The 17,300-nt window shown below is 40.0% G+C and overlaps 2 protein-coding genes across 3 annotated transcripts; one reads left to right on the forward strand and one right to left on the reverse strand.

Moving 5' to 3' along the window:
• The first annotated feature begins 4,802 nt into the window (after positions 1-4,802).
• Positions 4,803-9,855, forward strand: rab34a (RAB34, member RAS oncogene family a). 2 transcript variants are annotated; one of them, XM_048265564.1, is made up of 11 exons: positions 4,803-5,174; positions 5,738-5,801; positions 6,397-6,488; positions 6,660-6,728; positions 6,925-7,026; positions 7,134-7,198; positions 7,353-7,404; positions 7,510-7,591; positions 8,119-8,209; positions 8,563-8,670; positions 8,991-9,855. In XM_048265564.1, the coding sequence occupies exons 2-11, from the start codon at positions 5,748-5,750 to the stop codon at positions 9,056-9,058; spliced, it is 783 nt and encodes a 260-aa protein (XP_048121521.1). In that variant the 5' UTR covers positions 4,803-5,174; positions 5,738-5,747; the 3' UTR covers positions 9,059-9,855. The 2 variants fall into 2 exon arrangements, with proteins under 2 accessions (XP_048121521.1, XP_048121522.1); XM_048265565.1 differs by having other exon boundaries at positions 4,808-5,174; positions 6,663-6,728.
• Positions 9,850-15,321, reverse strand: zgc:174895 (uncharacterized protein LOC100126024 homolog). Its single transcript, XM_048265566.1, has 5 exons — positions 15,181-15,321; positions 14,899-14,992; positions 12,442-12,588; positions 10,870-10,965; positions 9,850-10,363 (listed from the first exon to the last, which is right to left on the reverse strand). The coding sequence occupies exons 1-5, from the start codon at positions 15,301-15,303 to the stop codon at positions 10,212-10,214; spliced, it is 612 nt and encodes a 203-aa protein (XP_048121523.1). The 5' UTR covers positions 15,304-15,321; the 3' UTR covers positions 9,850-10,211.
• Positions 15,322-17,300: the final 1,979 nt, after the last annotated feature.

A 17,300-nucleotide genomic window follows, 5' to 3' on the forward strand; every position in this document is an offset into this window, starting at 1 on the left:
ATTTTTTTTTTTTTAAGGAGCCATGGCTTCGCACTGAAAAGAAAAGTTATTAAAATTCAACATCAGACATGAATGATAAGTGGTGAAATGCACTTTTCTCCAGACTGTTATTGCAAATCAGGACAACCAGGATAAGTAAGGATTTTGCTAACATCTCACCTGTAAGCCATGTGTCAAAGCACTATACAGCAAGACCATATATCTTGGCTTCTACTGACAGTTAAGCAGTGTGTTACAAATCAGGCATAAAGACCACACATGGCTGCAAAGGGAATTTGTAGTAGGTGTTGACTGTTCATTTCCCTTCTTTCAGTTTGACCTTTGAAGAGGTTCCAGTCAAAATTAGAAGATGGATAGCTACAAAAGCAGATCTGAACCGAAAATGTGACTCATCACTTTTGGTTTTTAAACTATTTATTCACAGGTGACAAATAAATCTATACATGGTCTTACAGTAGATTTTGTGAGAAAGAGGTGGGCATAGACCTTTAAAAATGGTATTATGATTTGGGCTGTGCAAGTCCATGATCATATAAATATTTGAGATGATATCTTGAAACTTAAACTCTCATATTCATGTTAGTGCTGTCTAAACATAATGATTCCAGGGGAATGAACATATAACAAAGAGTAGAATACAACTACACCGTTTTGGAGAAACCTTGCCTCAGAGTACTCCAAGAACACACTCTGTTTCATGGTGTCCTTTTACTCATAAAAAAATATATGAATATTCTATAAGAAATAGAGAAATGTGAAAGTTCCTGTCAGGAAATTGTTAAATGTGTGCATCACAGTATCAAAGGCAAAATGAACAACTAATTGTTTTATTTTTTCATTAGACTGGAATGTTTCAAAAAATAAATGATATCTTAAAGAGAAAGAGATTTAATGCTGAATATTTTTTGCAATGCATGTTTAATCTATGTATCTGGTTTGATTAGGACACAAACTATCTGACCTGTGGTTATTTCCCGGTCCAACTCTATCTCCCTTGCACTTCTTCACTCTTCACTGTCCTGTCCTATCTCAATAAAGCCAAACAGCCCAACAAAATACTTTTAAAAGAAAACTTCTAACCACTTAAATGTCTAAAAAGCAAATCCTCTTCCATCCCTTTTCTCTTGTCTATGCGGCCCATTAGGTCCTGTGACCCTGGCGTGCGCTGTTCGCAGCAATCTGTATTCAGTTTTACCTCTCCTCTTTCATCTGGTGTTCACTTGCATTGCTTCTTCTCACTTGTAGGCCACTTTGGGTAAAAGTATCTGTGAAGTAACTGTATGTAAATATGCCCTCCTGAAACCAGCACACCAAATATGATGCCCCCCTCAATTTCCTGCCATCGGTCCTCCTGAGAGAGGACCTTTAACCTACAGAGAAAACAGCATAAGAGAATTACTATGTTCTGGCAGCAGCACAAGGACTCCCCCCTTCAAGGGTATAAATGAAGACGTGAGCCTGCTAATTACTGTGCCAGCCTAGATGATTAAGGGTAGTTTGGTGCTGCTAAAGTTAACTTGTTCCAAACGGCAGTGGGAAATGATTTAACTATCATACATTTCACCCTTACAAAGCTCTGCTACTGAAATTGCGGTGGAGATCAAACAGCACCCCAGTTCTTCAGACTGATTATTGGGGGCCAACCAGCGAAGCTGCGAAGGCACCCATTGAGTTACTAGCTTTTTTCTATTATTACACTTCTGCCATTGGAGTCTATGGCAGCCCAAGTGCAGATTTTTTGGCAGAAAGTTTCGGGACACTCCACTGACCACTCACACTCATTTACGGACCTCTTAACCCAGCCATCTAGCGCCACCAATAGGTCAAAATCTGGCCGAAAATTGAACCGCTGGGTCTAAAGTTATGAAATTTGGCACACTGATTCAGCACTGTCCCATGATCACTCTCACCAATTTCCAGAACTCTATGCCCAACACTCTAGCGCCACCAATGGGTCAAACCTGGATTGCATTCACGCATGTGACCATTGAACGGTGCGTCCGATTTTCACATATCAGGCACCATTGGAATCCCTGGACTGACCTGAGTTCAATGATCCCTATTACGTCACTTTCCGCCATATTGGACCTCCGCCATTTGGATTTAGTCCAAACTCTACAAAAAGTTTCAGCAGTCAGAAATTTAATCCGATTTTCACGGAACTGCCCGAGCCGCACAAAAGATACTACAAAAGATAAGAGATTTTTCAATTTCATTTTTGTTTGCCCGTGACAGCCAATCAAATATGGCGATGAAGCCGCCAAACAGGAAGTGGACTAACATCTCTGTGGTACTTTCAGTTAACATAACAAAACTTGATACCTTTAGTCAGGACACTGTCCCAATCACTCACAGCAATTTTTATGCATATACATTGAACACTCTAGCGCCACCACCAGTTCAATGCTGGACATGCGTTCATGCACGTGATCCTTGACTCTTTTGTCTGATTTTCACAATTGAGGTAGCGTCTGAATCCTTGGACTATCCCGAGTTCATCGACTCCTATCCCGTCACTTTCTGCCATATTGGACCTCCGCTATATTGGATTTAGTCTAAACTCTACGAAAAGTTTCAGCGGTTACAAATTTCATCTGATTTTCATGGAACTTGGCCGAGATGATCTTCTGTCCGAGCCGCACAAACGATACTTGTCAGATTTCAAGTTTATTTGCCCGTGACAGCCAATCACACATGGCTATGATGCTGCCTAACAGGAAGTCGGCTAACATCTTGGCTACGCTTTAATGTATGAAGTCCAAACTTGGTACAGGGACTTGGTATCTGATTGTGAGGACGCACTAGGAAACTGGCATCATTTGGCCTCTATGGGGAGCGCTGCAATACAGGAAGTGAGCTTGTATCTCAGCAACGCTTTGATGTACAAAGTCCAAACTTGGTATAATGACCTGTTACCATATTGTGATGACGCACTAGGAAATTGGCATCATTTGGCCTCTATAGGGGGCGCTGCAATACAGGAAGTGAACTTGTATCTCAGCAATGCTTTGATGTATGAAGTCCAAACTTGGTATAGAGAATTGTTACCTGATTATGGGGATACACTAGGAAATTGGCATTATTTGGCCTCTACAGGGGGCGCTGCAATACAGGAAGTGAGATTGTCTCTCAGCAACACTTTGATGTATGAAGTCCAAACTTGGTACAGGGACTTGGTATCTAATTGTGATAACTCAATATGAAAATTGGCATCATTTGGCCTCTATAGGGGGCGCTGCAGTACAGGAAGTGTGCTTGTTTTTCAGCAATGCTTTGATGTATGAAGTCCAAACTTAATACAGAGACAAAGTAGCTGATTGTGAGGACAAGCAAGGAAAGTGGTCTCATTTGGCCTCTAGGGGTGCTGTAATAGACAAATTGAGCTCACATCTCAGCAACTCTTTGGTGTATGAAGTCCAGGGACATGGTAGCGGATTGTGAGAACGCACAAGGACATTGGTGTAATTTTCGCCTCTAGGGGCACTGTAACAAAGTAAATGAGTTTATTTCTCAGCCATTCTTCATCCAATTGCAATCAAACTTGCTGTGAGTGCTTGCTCATGCCATGGCAACGCCATTCCTGCTATAGCGCACTGCTTGGCCCCCAGATTGCTGCTTGCAGCTATATTTTTTTATTATTATTACAATATTTGTTTTTAATTTTAAAGATTTTTTTCAGTTTCTTTTCTGTGATCTCTAATTATTGGGATTTCACACAGGCTTGTCAAGGGTTCGCTATCATACATTTTATCCAATCCATTTAATTATTGATGATGAGAGAAGTGTGTTTACATCTCAAATATATCCTCAGAAAACTGCTGAGTTAGGCAACCATGAACAAGTTGTCTCTATTGTGACTTTGGCAACACAATTGCAGTGGATGGTGTAATGCTGCCATCTATCAGCCCTTTAGAAGCAACAGGCATTAGTAGAATTCAAAGGGGGAAAACTATGGAAGTCCGTTTCTGCTACTGCTGACTTATCTCATGATTTTGACTTTTTATCTCATAATTATGACTTAGTATCTCATAATTATAACTTTATATCTCATCATTTTCACTTAGTATCTGGCATTTTTTTCCCTAGTGGTGGAAAAGTAGTGGGCTTCCATAGAAAACAGATATTTTACACCAGAGCAATTAGTTGCTGGCCTGTACACCTATCTGTGAAGTATATCAGGGGGAAGGAATGTAGTTTCTACAGCTATAATAGACTACTATGGACACATCTAACAGCCAAGGTTCCCACAAACAGCAACACTATGTTTACATAGGCTTCATTGAAGCATAAAAGGACCGTTACAAACAAAAGTGTAGCAGTCCTTGTGTGTGTTTAAAACAAAGTGTGTTTGTTTTATACGCTATTTCTTGGACATCCTTGGATAGTTCTAGTGTTTTTGTTGTTGTTTGTTTCTTTCTATTGAATAATGCTTCTTTTTGCCAAGTCTGCTGGCTAAAAAAGCATTTAACAGCAAAGGATGCTGGGATTAAAATGAGACCGAATGCTACATGGAAGTTGTAGTTTTTTCATTTTCTCATCGTTTTTTCAGAGGCTGAAAGATTTCAAACAGATATGTTTAAATCATTGTCATGCTCATGCTTCAGGCTCAGAAACAAACAGGCGTGTTAATTTTTTTTAGCCTCACTTGCTTTTCTTATCTTTATTTGACAAATTTGTGTGAGCAAAAAGGGGACAAAAAGGCTAGGCCTACATTATAATTACAAGCATTGGTTATCTTCACAACAGTTACATGGAACTGACAATGTAATCTTGCAACAAATTCGACAACAACAAAAGTAGCCTTTCTGTTTCTGTTTTGTCCAAGTAGGCAACTCTTTTCCTGAACGGGACAGGTCGTGGCATTCCTCTGACGCCAGGGGGATACGCTTTCCTGGAGGGGAAAAACACAGGAATCTTTTGGAAAAAAGTGTAGCCTAGTGCGCACAACCCCTCAACTTAATAGAAGTCATCTGCCTGCCGTCCCACATTACACTTCCTTGGGCTAAGGGTTTCGTTTTTCCTTTAGTCTGCGAAGAAACCCTTGGGTAGTGTGGCGGATATGTGCTAAACCGAAGAGTGCCTTTGAACTTTTTTGGGAACGGGGTAGCGTTTTCTTCGTGGAGTGGAAGCACCCGAGATTTATCCACGCGGGAGAGCGGAAAAGATTCATTTTGGTAGCTACGTCATTGACTTTTTATGCGTAACATCTTCCTTTCAAACTTTTACAGTGGCATTGTCCTGGAGTTTGGCAACAGTTTATGACAGCAAAGGGGGCATATGCATCCATCTTTGTTGTTTGGGGTTTGTGTATTGCCATTAGCAGATAATGAATCCTTGAAGAATCGCATTGTGTTGACTTACAGATTTTCTTTAATGCTTAATTTTACGTAACGTTGCATTCATTCTGGGGTTGCACACTTGTAACAATGTTTCTTTGATTCGTTTATGAGGTAGGAATATGATGCAGTGTAGCCTAATTGTGCCTCTTTGTTCTCCGAATCACTAGGATTAACTAACGGAGATTAGCTCATCACCAAACCCAAGTGGCATTAAGATACATGTAGTGCTCATGTCTGGTCACTTACAGCCCAACAAATGAAAATACCATTTTTCCAAAGGAGCTGGGTATCCCACATTGTGAAGATCTTAAAATAAACGAGTAATTTTTGCTCTATTTTGGAGGCCTACGTAATGCATCACTGTACATGTCTATTCTGCATGTCCTCTCCTCTCACAGAACTGCCGACATGAGTGTGCTACCGCCCATTCGGAGGGATCGAGTCATAGCCCAGCTGCCTACGGTAGGTCTAGTGCATTCTCTGACTTTAACCATAGAAACACAGTGCAGAAAAGCGTTATTTATTGTTCTTCTAAATCAAATCAACTTTGCACAATACAGGGGCACTCTCATATGCACACACACACTGCCACAAGCCATGAACAGGTCAGCAGACACACACACACCACAGTGACGCACCAGGCACAAATCAGCAGGAACATACAATGTAACCAGACAGGAATAAGTCAGAAAGAATACACATATCTCTCTCACACACACACATACACCCACCCATTATATTTGTTGAAATGGGTAACACTCGCGCTCTAGCCTGTCGGTGCTCACAGAGTAGGACTACAAAACGCTGTGTGCGTAATATTTGTTGTTCATGCCATCACATCATTATGCTTGACTCTGAGGAAGATGCTGTGCGTGTCATATTTGTTGTTCAGCCATCACATCATTATGCCTGACTCTGAAGAAGATGCTGTGCGCGTCATATTTGTTGTTCAGCCATCACATCATTATGCTTGACTCTGAGGAAGATGCTGTGCGCGTCATATTTGTTGTTCAGCCATCACATCATTATGCTTGACTCTGCCACTCTGTTATTTCAGTGCTTCAACAAAGAGGCTGCCCTGCACACCAAGGAGGAGTTCCACTCCAAAGTCCGGACAGCATGCCAGGAACAGAAGACTGGGACCGTGGGGTGAGCTGGAAACATCATCACCACCACCACCACGCAGACCTCGCATCACACAGCACACATACAAAAAGGGCACACAGCGAAGACTCAAAGTATTTTAGGATCCTGTGTTTTTTTTTGCATGAAATCAAATCAACTAATTTGCAACTCTTGACGCCACCTTTTTTTGTCCAGTAGGTTTAAGATCTCCAAGGTCATTGTCGTGGGTGACCTGGCTGTTGGCAAAACATGTCTGATTAATAGGTAAGCAGATCAAAGGAGTCTTAAGGCTTAATATTTGATGGGGAGGGGAGTGGTTGAAAATGACTGAAAAGTTAATAATGAATAGCCTGTATGAACCTTTATGAGGACAAGCGTTAACAAAACCAATTTCACCAGGCCCATTTCTAGCACCTTTATGAACATTTCTAGATAAACCTGTTTTTTTTTTTCATTACAGGTTTTGTAAGGACACTTTTGACAAGAACTACAAGGCCACCATTGGTGTGGACTTTGAGATGGAGCGGTTTGAGGTGCTAGGTGTCCCTTTCAGCTTGCAGCTGTGAGTTTCTGACCGTGTCTGTCTCTGTAGAATTACCAATGAATTAGTTAATACCTTGAATCAGTGTCCTACAGAACTGTTCATAACTCCCTACCTCTTCTGTGTAGATGGGATACCGCAGGGCAGGAGAGATTTAAATGTATTGCTTCTACATATTACAGAGGGGCTCAAGGTACACAAATTACATTTTATGGCTGTATTGCACATTTATGAGCCTGAGATCTGTGTCTAATGCAGACAAGTTAGACAATTGAAGCAAATTTATCAACTGAGACATCATAATTGGTTGGCTTTTGAGATTGTGCCGCTTTTTATCTCCCATTTAGCTATCATAATTGTGTTTGACTTGACGGATGTGTCATCGTTGGGTCATGCCAGGTGAGTCATGGTGTTCCTCACCCTTTGTGCATTCCATCCCATATTGTTCTCATGTGGTGTTCCACATTAATGTGAACCCGGACTGTCTCTCCCTCCCTCTTCCAGGCAGTGGCTGGAAGACGCCATGAAGGAGAATGACCCTTCCAGTGTGCTGCTCTTCCTGGTTGGAACCAAGAAAGACTTGAGTGTGTGTGTGGTTTGACATTCCATTCTCGAAGTTCAGTGCCTAGGGCGACAAACGATCCCACTTTGAGTTTTAGAAGCGTAGGCTAGGCTCTGCTGGAAATGTTTCTTGTGGAAGGAAGGGTCCAACTTGGCAAGAGGCCACGGTGTTCTGACCACTGAATATGCTGGGTCTGTTGAACACACAGACCTCAAAAATGTGGTTGGTCTTTGTTTTTTGCAAGATCAGGCTCGGTTCATCAACTTCAGAAAGAATAAGATTTTTTGTTGTTGTTGAGCACTTCTGTTTTCCTAAGAACCACTAATTAAAAGTAGACTATAATAAAGCCTCACTGTGTTTACATTTACCCTTTACCTTGTGCACTGCAGATACATGTAACACCTCAAAGCTAGCAAGTCAGTTAAGTTATTCTTTCTTCTACAAGTGGCTTATTGCTCCTGTATGCTATGCCTGGTGTGTAACACATGTGTATGGGTGGTTGTTGTTGTACTCTGGAAAGGCTAACGTCTACCTCTCTCTGTCATGTGCAGTCCCCTGCTCAGTATTCTCAGATTGAGGAGGATGCTGTTCGACTCTCCGAAGAGATAAAGGCGGAGTACTGGGCTGTCTCTGCACTAACAGGTCAGTAGGTCTCGATCAGGGCGCCTAGTGGTTTGGGTGGTTTTAGGAGATGCACACAGGTTGAAATCTGTGATACCACAGTAACTAATAAGTGTTTGCATTAACTGGAAGGATCTGTGAGTTGATTCGGTTTGTGACAAATTACACTGCATGAAAAGTAACCTCCTGGATAAATTCTTGAGTGTGCATGTTTTTTTCTTGTTTCTGGTTAAACAACAAAATGGTACTAACACAAGATGATATGCACACAATCATCATTTGTGAATCTATGCCCATTTTAGAAATATTAGATCTCCAACCTAAGTTAATTCATGTCACCGGACAGCCATGTTAACTCTTGTGCTCTGGTGCAGGAGAGGGCGTGAGGGAGTTTTTCTTCCGTGTTGCGTCCCTAACATTCGAGGCCAATGTCCTAGCAGAACTGGAGAAGAGTGGATCCCGACGCATTGGGGAAGTTGTTAGTAAGTACTTGCCTGGTCCTTTTAAACATTATTCTCATTTAATTTAATGCCAACCATAAAAATGTGCAAGAGGTAAAAGACAACATTCTTTCAGAGCCTGGTGTGAATGGACAACATTCAAGGTCACGAACATTTGATTTTGGGGAGGAATGTCCTAAGTGGTTAATTGGACATTTTAACACAAAACACTTTTTAGTCATGTCTTACCTTAAAGTTCTCTACAGATTTAGAATGGAATGCAACTGAATGGCTTTCAGGAAGGGAAAAGCTAGAATGGTTTAAATACAGACTCAGAATGGCTTCTCTCATTTCTCTCCTAGAAATCACCAGCAACACCAACAACACACACACCACATCCAAGAAGAAGCACCCTAACTGCTGTCAATGAGAGAGAACATTCTGGAATATTCACTGACACCGTACCAAGTCCAGACATACAGTCTTTCCTGCATGGGAAGGTCTTGAGGAGCGGTGACACAATGGCAAGAGTGTTCACCTCTCTAAGAAAACACTACAAAGAGTTTTAGGGGCTCTCCGAAGACTGAGGTTATTTATTTGATCTTTTTCTGTTTATGAGGTTGGAATGTCAGCTGGCCTGGTACAGTAAGAGGGGAATTATATTGGCCACTGCCATGCTTTTTGTCCCACATGTGCTGAACCATGAGAGAGTTATGTAAAGACGGATTTGAGAGTTTTTGCAAACATTGTTTTTATTTACTCATTTTAGTATTATAAAAGTGATAAGGAATTGAACTCCCATACCCCCACCCCCAAATTATTTTGCCTTATGCTTTTAGTCCAAGTTAAATTTATATGCTGTTGTTTTGCTGTGTGTTCAATCCACTTTTAGGTACAAATACAATGAGGGAGTTACTGCAGTGTAATGAGAAGTAATGTGGTTGAAATGGTGCACACAACGTTTCTGGAGAACCAGATCAAACTATACATTACATATGATATGAGCTTACTGAGAGGGAAGTGACCATTGTTTACAGCTTTAATAAGCCAAAACATGAGATGCAATATTACTAGTTATGGAACTATATGAATAATACGTATTGTGTATCAAGACAGTAATAATATTTGAAAGTCCCTCCATTTTTGCTTTTTAATTATTTTTACCAATTTATGCAAATCACAAGACTGCCAAAGAAAATAAAGATAATCTTTCTGAGGCAATTTCAACCATTGTCTTTTTAATTATTTTTCATATGCATTAGAAAATGACCATGTTATAAAATCAAGTTGTATTTACAATGGGATCTCTGTCTCACGGAAAAATTTTAGAAATTTAGAAATTCTAGTTTGCATACAGCCCCACCTTGTGGTAGTTGTAAAAAGGTACAATCCAAACATGGAATTATCCAAACAAGACTGCACCATCCTCATGTGATTCCTGCAGATATAAAGCCTCGCTTGTGAGAGTGTTATCTTTGGCTCTGCCTATCAGTATCTCCTCTGGCAGAGGCACTAAAAGCTTCCCACGCATTTCTGATAGTCTACCTCTCTCTCACTCTCATTCCCACACTGTTTCCTGGGGTTCACTGTTTTTTGTGGCCAAAAAGTGCGAACGATTCCAGGTACTGGCTGTCGATCTGTGATTGGAGTTCCTCTGGGATGCAGTGCGAGTGCTTATAGTTCTGCTTAATCCATGTGCCACCCTCACTGTTCTCAATGGCCACTGCAGCAACACCTACACACAATTTGAACAGAATCAGTAAACATTTATTATATCACATTTATTCATTTAGCAGACCCTTTTATCCAAAAACGAGGAATAGCATTCTTCACCAAATGTCAAGAAATCAAACTTACATGAGTGTTTCACTGACACATTTGAATGTGTCTAGTTTACTGTGAAAGTGTAGGCCTACTGTCTGAAAGGTATCAGTTATCGTAGGTTGTCACTATTTATTAGTGTAGTTTGTTTGTTGTTTATAATATATTATAACTGAGAGCTTTGTAACCTTATTTCTGCTGTGACAAACCAGTGCAATTCAGAGTACAGGCTGAGGGTGCTTCCGTGAGGCTGATGGTTTCAAACGTTGGCTGACGTGCTGAACATGGGCTGAGCTCAACGTTGTACTCCTCCCCACATTGAACCTAGCCTCGACCAGGGGCTTCTCCTTCTCCATGGTTTTAAGGACACCATCATAGACAATAAGGTGTTGTGGTTCAACAGTGAATAGGCAGACTCACCCACCACCGTGGCCCCTTGCTTCTCCACAAGCTGGATGGCTGCCTTCATGGTGCCTCCCGTCTCGATCCACTGATCCACTATAAGCACCTTCAGGCCTGTAAGATACCAGCTTTCATTGGTTCCTCTAATAAAACGGCGGAAGGCTATATATTGATCTAGAATTTGTTTGGAAATACCTTGTATAGGTTAAGAAACAAGTGTTGTGAAAAATATGCTTTCTGCAGTAGATTGACAAAAGATGCAAATTTTATCATTAGCATCGGCTCATTTAAAATGGTTGAAACTATGTGGTAGTACAGTTTAGAAGTGCAGCACCTTTGTCCCAAAACGGGGTGCCATAAAAACCTAATATAATTGATTTGGTTTTTATTAATTAAAGTTTTTATTCAATCAAATTTGTCTGGTTGATGACCCTCTTTTTTCTGTATGAAAACATTCAGAACCCATATTTATGTTTGCTTCAAAGGAAAGTAGGTTCCATAAAAGATGCCTTAATCTTTAAAGAGAAGTTTTGTTTCTTACACTTTTTTGAGCTTTCAATATTTTTGTGGTCCCTACACAACATTTTGTTTTATAATAGGCTTGATCTGCTTTTCCTGCATTTTAATGTAAAAATGTGTTAAATGAGCAGGCCAAAGTATTATGTAAGACAACACATTCTCTGGCAATGCAACAGTCTGCAAGTAGATGCAGTAATTGTAGTTTGTAGTATACTACAAGTACTACTATACCCTCCATATTTTACTGAGAGGTGAATGTGACTAATGGCCTTCTCAAACAGCAAGAGGTCATGCTCTTAGGGATCTAGCTTTTATTTTCAACCTAAACAAGTGACAACTGGGGTGTATGTATATTCAATTGACAGGAACAGGAACTGAACTTGCTCACTGAACTGGGGAGTGTAGAATGGCCAAAAGGGGGTCTTTTCAGTCAAAGTACAGGAGGTCACATCCTGCCTGGCAGGATGTGCTTGGCTAAACTGTATAGGCCAATGACGACAGTGAAGTTCAGTGTAGCCAGGTTTCTTCCATATTCAAATGGACCCACAGCTTGACACCTGGAGGTCATCCATTAACACAAAATAATTAGCAGGCTAGAGGTGGTTTCAGGTGGCGTACTCCACTTTTTCACTCTCCCTGATTTTTACTTTTTTACTTGTACTCATTTTGATACCGAAACAGGTTTACTGCTTTCACTAAATGAGGCGAAACAATAAGGAACTGAATCCACGGAAACCGAATGTGTGATCACAAAACAGGGAATTTTCACTTAAAGGTGTTTAGCCAGAAAATATTTTTGGAAGTGGTTTTATTTTAAAAGATTTTGAGGACCAAATAATCAACTTTTTAACAAGGGATCCTGAAATATAACACCTTGAATTTCAATATTTACTGAGTCAATTTAATTTTGCAAGTAAAAAAGTGTGCTGCGTTCATTGTACATTCTTTGTTCCGAAGGCAACTAACTTGAACTTCGGGGGGAAATATTTTCATTCACCGTGCAACAGAGCTGCATGGCCAGCCCATATCAACATTAAACTAGCTAATGTTTTCACATGTGTGATATGGTACCTGGCCTGAGTACGTCCAGACGCACTTCCATCAGTTTCTCGCGCCCCGAATAGTCACTGTAATCTTGGGTCTGAGTGTCGATACATAAATGTCCTGCTTTACGGATGGCCAGGAAACCTTTCCCAAGAGTGGTAGCCACAGCAGACCCTGAGTAGATACATAATATATTATATGAGGTGACATATTGTGTATAGATTTTCAGCTTGCTAACTGTGATATCCTCCTGGGAACCAAGAAAAAAGTGTCCAACAATTTCAATTGTTTCAATTTTTGTGATTTCCTTTCTATTTAGGATTAAAAAAAACATCTTACAATTTTTTATTTTTTTTTTAATTTATTTTTATTTTAAATTTTATAATAATAATAATAATAATAATAATAATAATAATAATAATAATAATAAAGCTTTATTTGTATAGCACCTTTCATACACAGAATGCAGCTCAAAGTGCTTTACATTTGAAGCATGTAACACAATAATAGTCAGTCAGTCATTATCAATCACTTTTCTTTGCTGTTTATGTTATACTCAGCAACATATCAAAAATATAGAAAATGACGTCATAAGACTGGCAGCCTTAACCCTCTTACCCCCCACAAGCACGCCATATGGCAACTGTGGCAAGGAAAAACTCCCATATTCCAGGAAGAAACCTTGAGCAGAACCTGACTTAATAGGGGAGCCCATCTGCTTCTGGCTGGCTAAGCCCCTCCAATAGTAGCAGATGTAGAATAATCTGAAAATGTAGTCTACAGGATAAGATGAGTTAACTAAAAGCTTTCCTGTACAGGTATGTTTTCAGATCTTTTTAAAATATTTACTGAACTCGCCTGCTTTGATGTACAGAGGCAGGGTGTTCCATAGTTTGGGGGCATAATGGATAAACGCAGCTTCTCCACTTTGTTTGTGGAGCACTTTGGGTAATGATTAAAAGATTAGAATTGGATGATCTAAGTTTCCTTTGTGGTTGATAAGATATTAAAAGCTCAGAGATATATGAAGGTGCTATGCCATTCAGAGCTTTGTAAGTAATTAACATAACCTTAAAATCAATTCTATAGGAAATAGGGAGCCAGTGCAGTTCAGCCAACACAGGGGTGATGTGTTCTCTCTTCTTAGTCTTAGTTAAAAGTCTAGCCGCATGTCCCCTGTGGTGGACAAAAGGACCGTTTTACTATGAAAAGGACCGTTTTACTATGAAAAGGTTGCCATGAAAATAGACAAAAATGGACAAATTATGCTTTTAGTGGTATTAAATCAAGGGTAAACTTAACCAAATATAAGGGAAATGTTATTTATCCTTCTAGACTACTTTATTTGCCTTTTTGGACAGTTGTATTTCTTTTTTCTGGATTGTTCATCTCATTTTCATGTTGTTCTTTCATCTGTGATAATTCATTTTTTAGTCTTACTCTTCCTTGCGCTATCTTCTTGAGGCACAGGATCATAGTCCTCATCTCTGTTTCACTCACTCATCACCTGAGAGCTCCAAATCTGCCCCCCTCATTCATCCTATACAAATGATCTCCTAAATTTCCCAAAAAATCAAAATATTTTGGTCCTGGTGTCCATTATAATGGACATTCATAAAGTCACTATTATTTCAAAATGTAAAATAACTTAACTTCTTTCAAAATGAATCATATGATTCCTGACATTTTCATTAACAAGACCATATATTGCCATCGTAATGAATGCTTAATAAGAAGACACTATTTGACTTACCTCTCCTCCTTCCATAAAATGTGCTTGTTTTGATGTCAACCATTTTTGAGAACCAGGTAGAGGAGGTTCCCAGCAACCCAGCCAATCACATGATATATCATTAGAAAGCCCAGGATGTCCTCTTTAAAAGACCACAGGAATTGATAGAATAGCTCAAAGGGGTAAAGGGGTATGCTTCTAGAACTTATGTCCACTACAGAGGACATAGGTCTATGGATTGGTTCTCAGGAGGATATCACATCCAGAATATATAATATTTAAAGAGGCAATAGTCTAAGGAGTTTTGTTTCAACTCTAGTTAACCTAACTGACACGGTTACATTTTCACAAACTTTCATTCCCCGGCTGCAAATCTCTGTGGTGAATGGACTAGGAAGCTTGGGGGAACTACAGATGTGTTTACCTATCCTAACAGAACCTTGTTATAAAAAAAAAATAATTTGAGGGTATTATATAAACTAACTAGCCACCAACAGAAACACACCATAAACACATAAAGAATTGTTATCATTTATTTTGTGTGTAACTGGTGGTTTGAGAGAGAGAGAGAGAGAGAGAGAGAGAGATGCCGATGCCAAATGTGTTTCTAAATTTAGTGGGTTTCCCAGTGGGTAAAATTTCTTTCTGTATCAGAGTGTGACCTGTGTTCTCAAAATAACATCCCCAGCATATGTGTAGACACACCTCACCAGAAGCCTGTGAGCCAGAACCTTGTTTTCCCCCAAGTTTACCTAGAATGAATCCCATGGCATCTATGCCAGCAACAATGTCAATCGACTCATTCTGGAATGGTTTCAGCAGGTCCTGAACACAATCTGATAATGCCTTTAAACAAACACAAAAGATATTAACTAATGCTCTGCAGTAGATTGTGCAGTAATATAATAGTGCGAATCTGTCTGTGAAGAAGTTAGTGATTAAAATAACTGCTGTCTTTAAGAGGAGTAATTACTGTAACAAGCTGAAAGTGTGAAAACAATACGCAACATTTGCAAGACTGCCACTGGGCATACCTGGGAGTTGCAGTAGAGCCTTGAAGGGTCAAGCCAAGCAAACTTTGGTCCTTTGGTGTTAGGTGCCATGAGAGATATATACCAGCCCTTTCCCCTGTCTTGAGGGAAAGCCAAAGCGTCCATTCTGCAAGCTGGTGAAGATCGAAGCAGAAGTTGACTGACACGCACAAACTAAGCACCGCTGTCCAAAGCCAAGGGGGGCGTACCGTTAACATTTCTGAGAAGAACACTCAATACTGCCCTCTGTGAGTTATGCAAACAAACTGAGTCTGTGACCCGGCATAGTTATTCTATACGTTCTGTATTTGAAACAGTTTTTTACAAGTGGGAGTATAAAGTTGCATATTGAAACACAAAGGCTTGTCTAAGAAATATTTGCTTTATCGATGCATGCTGTTCAGCGTGTTACCTGCTGATGTTGTTCTTCTCAAGACTTGTCACGTTCCTTGTGAATCATTTCCACTTGGGGAAATGATTTATGTTGTCTGATTAAACTTTTTTCAACTTCACCTCTTTGGATATTCTACGTCACATTATCAGGGTATTATACTTATTTATTAAACGTATGCTTATTATTAATATTATTTTCCTCTGTCCAAAAGGAAAGCAGATAAAAGTTCTGAAACAAATCTTAAACATGCGCGCAGTTTTCATGCGCACGGAAGAGAGAGCATGCACAGGTCTTACATGATTGTTGGTTTCTGGTGGTATAGCTTTCTAATCACTGAATAAACAGTCTTAAGGTTATGAATATAGCTGAACATTCTGAAAACGAAAAGAACTGCAGTCGCACAGTACAGGCTACTCATCATCAAATACACCAAACACTTAAGCACACCAGTGTGTGTGATCATGGCAGTTGCAGAGCCACTGTCTCCTGTCGGCTAATGCACTAAGCTGGCCTAAATCTCAGTTTTTTTAACTCTATGATGTCATTTCTGTTTCTAAAAACATAGCAAAGGGTTTTGAGTAACGTATGGCCATGTCCATTTCCCGTGTGAGTTCAATGTTTTCATCCAGATGTCTGGATAAGGTGAGGTAACAGATCATGCATGAGTGTTTTAGACATAGTAGGCCCTATTATCTCTGATGTAAAGTGTGCCCCAATATTGAAGATACAGTAACACCCCTGCCTACAGGTGCAAACAAAACTAAATTCATTATTTGGATTGAAGTGACAAAAACTAAACTATCGATGTCATGGCCACAGAGAAGTTTACCTTGATCCAGCCGCATGCGAACAGACTATTATTCAGTGATATTATATAGTTATATTATATATAGTTATATTATTCAGTGGGTAGGCGTTGATGCGTGATAAATATTTTCTTCCAAATAGTGTGATGCAGAAGTGGACTAAAGAGGAGCCTATTTGCCCGGTCACCTTTATTTTGGGGGCTTTAGGGTGGCATATGGGTCCCTGGGAATAAACCAAAACGTTACACATAACACAGACAACAGATGTTGGTGCTTTGTAACGGCCCACTGACCAACTGTGTCCAAATTAGCGTGGTCAAATATTCATCAAATAAACTATGGTGTAGACTCCCATTGGATGGCCAAATAGTTAACAGGCTATTATAAAACTAGTCTGAGTCTTATTTGTATAGCCTATTTTAGAATGTTAATATCCTCTAACTGGCACAGGTATGGACCTACATAAGGATTAGCATCCTTGGCACAGGCAGTAGGTAGCCTACTGAATAATAATTCATAATAAACGGACGGGATTTTAAGTCCATTGTTACCTCTGCTGATTTTGCATCATTTCCCCGCCTTCTTTCAATCCGATTGCTTTCAGCCACCCCATTCCTTTGGAGAAGTCCTTTATGAGCTACTCAGTTGCCCATGTGACTGAAAACCCCTTGCCCTGCACTGCGTGTCGCGCTCCGGTGCAAACCAGGGTATCCGAGGGAGATGATGAATAGTAGTCTACATCCAAATAGGCTATGCCATCTTTCATTTCCTCTCCCATTGCACCGCCTATTTATTTATTGCACCGCTTTATTTATTTCTTTATCCAAATTGAGCAAACTTTTGAAATCGAACTTTTAACGAATGCCAAAAGTAGTCTGTGCAACGTCTTCTGTATTAAATCTGAATTTCGGCCTATTAAATCT

This window comes from Alosa alosa, chromosome 15 (assembly GCF_017589495.1).
Source record: "Alosa alosa isolate M-15738 ecotype Scorff River chromosome 15, AALO_Geno_1.1, whole genome shotgun sequence".
Lineage (NCBI taxonomy): Eukaryota > Metazoa > Chordata > Actinopteri > Clupeiformes > Clupeidae > Alosa > Alosa alosa.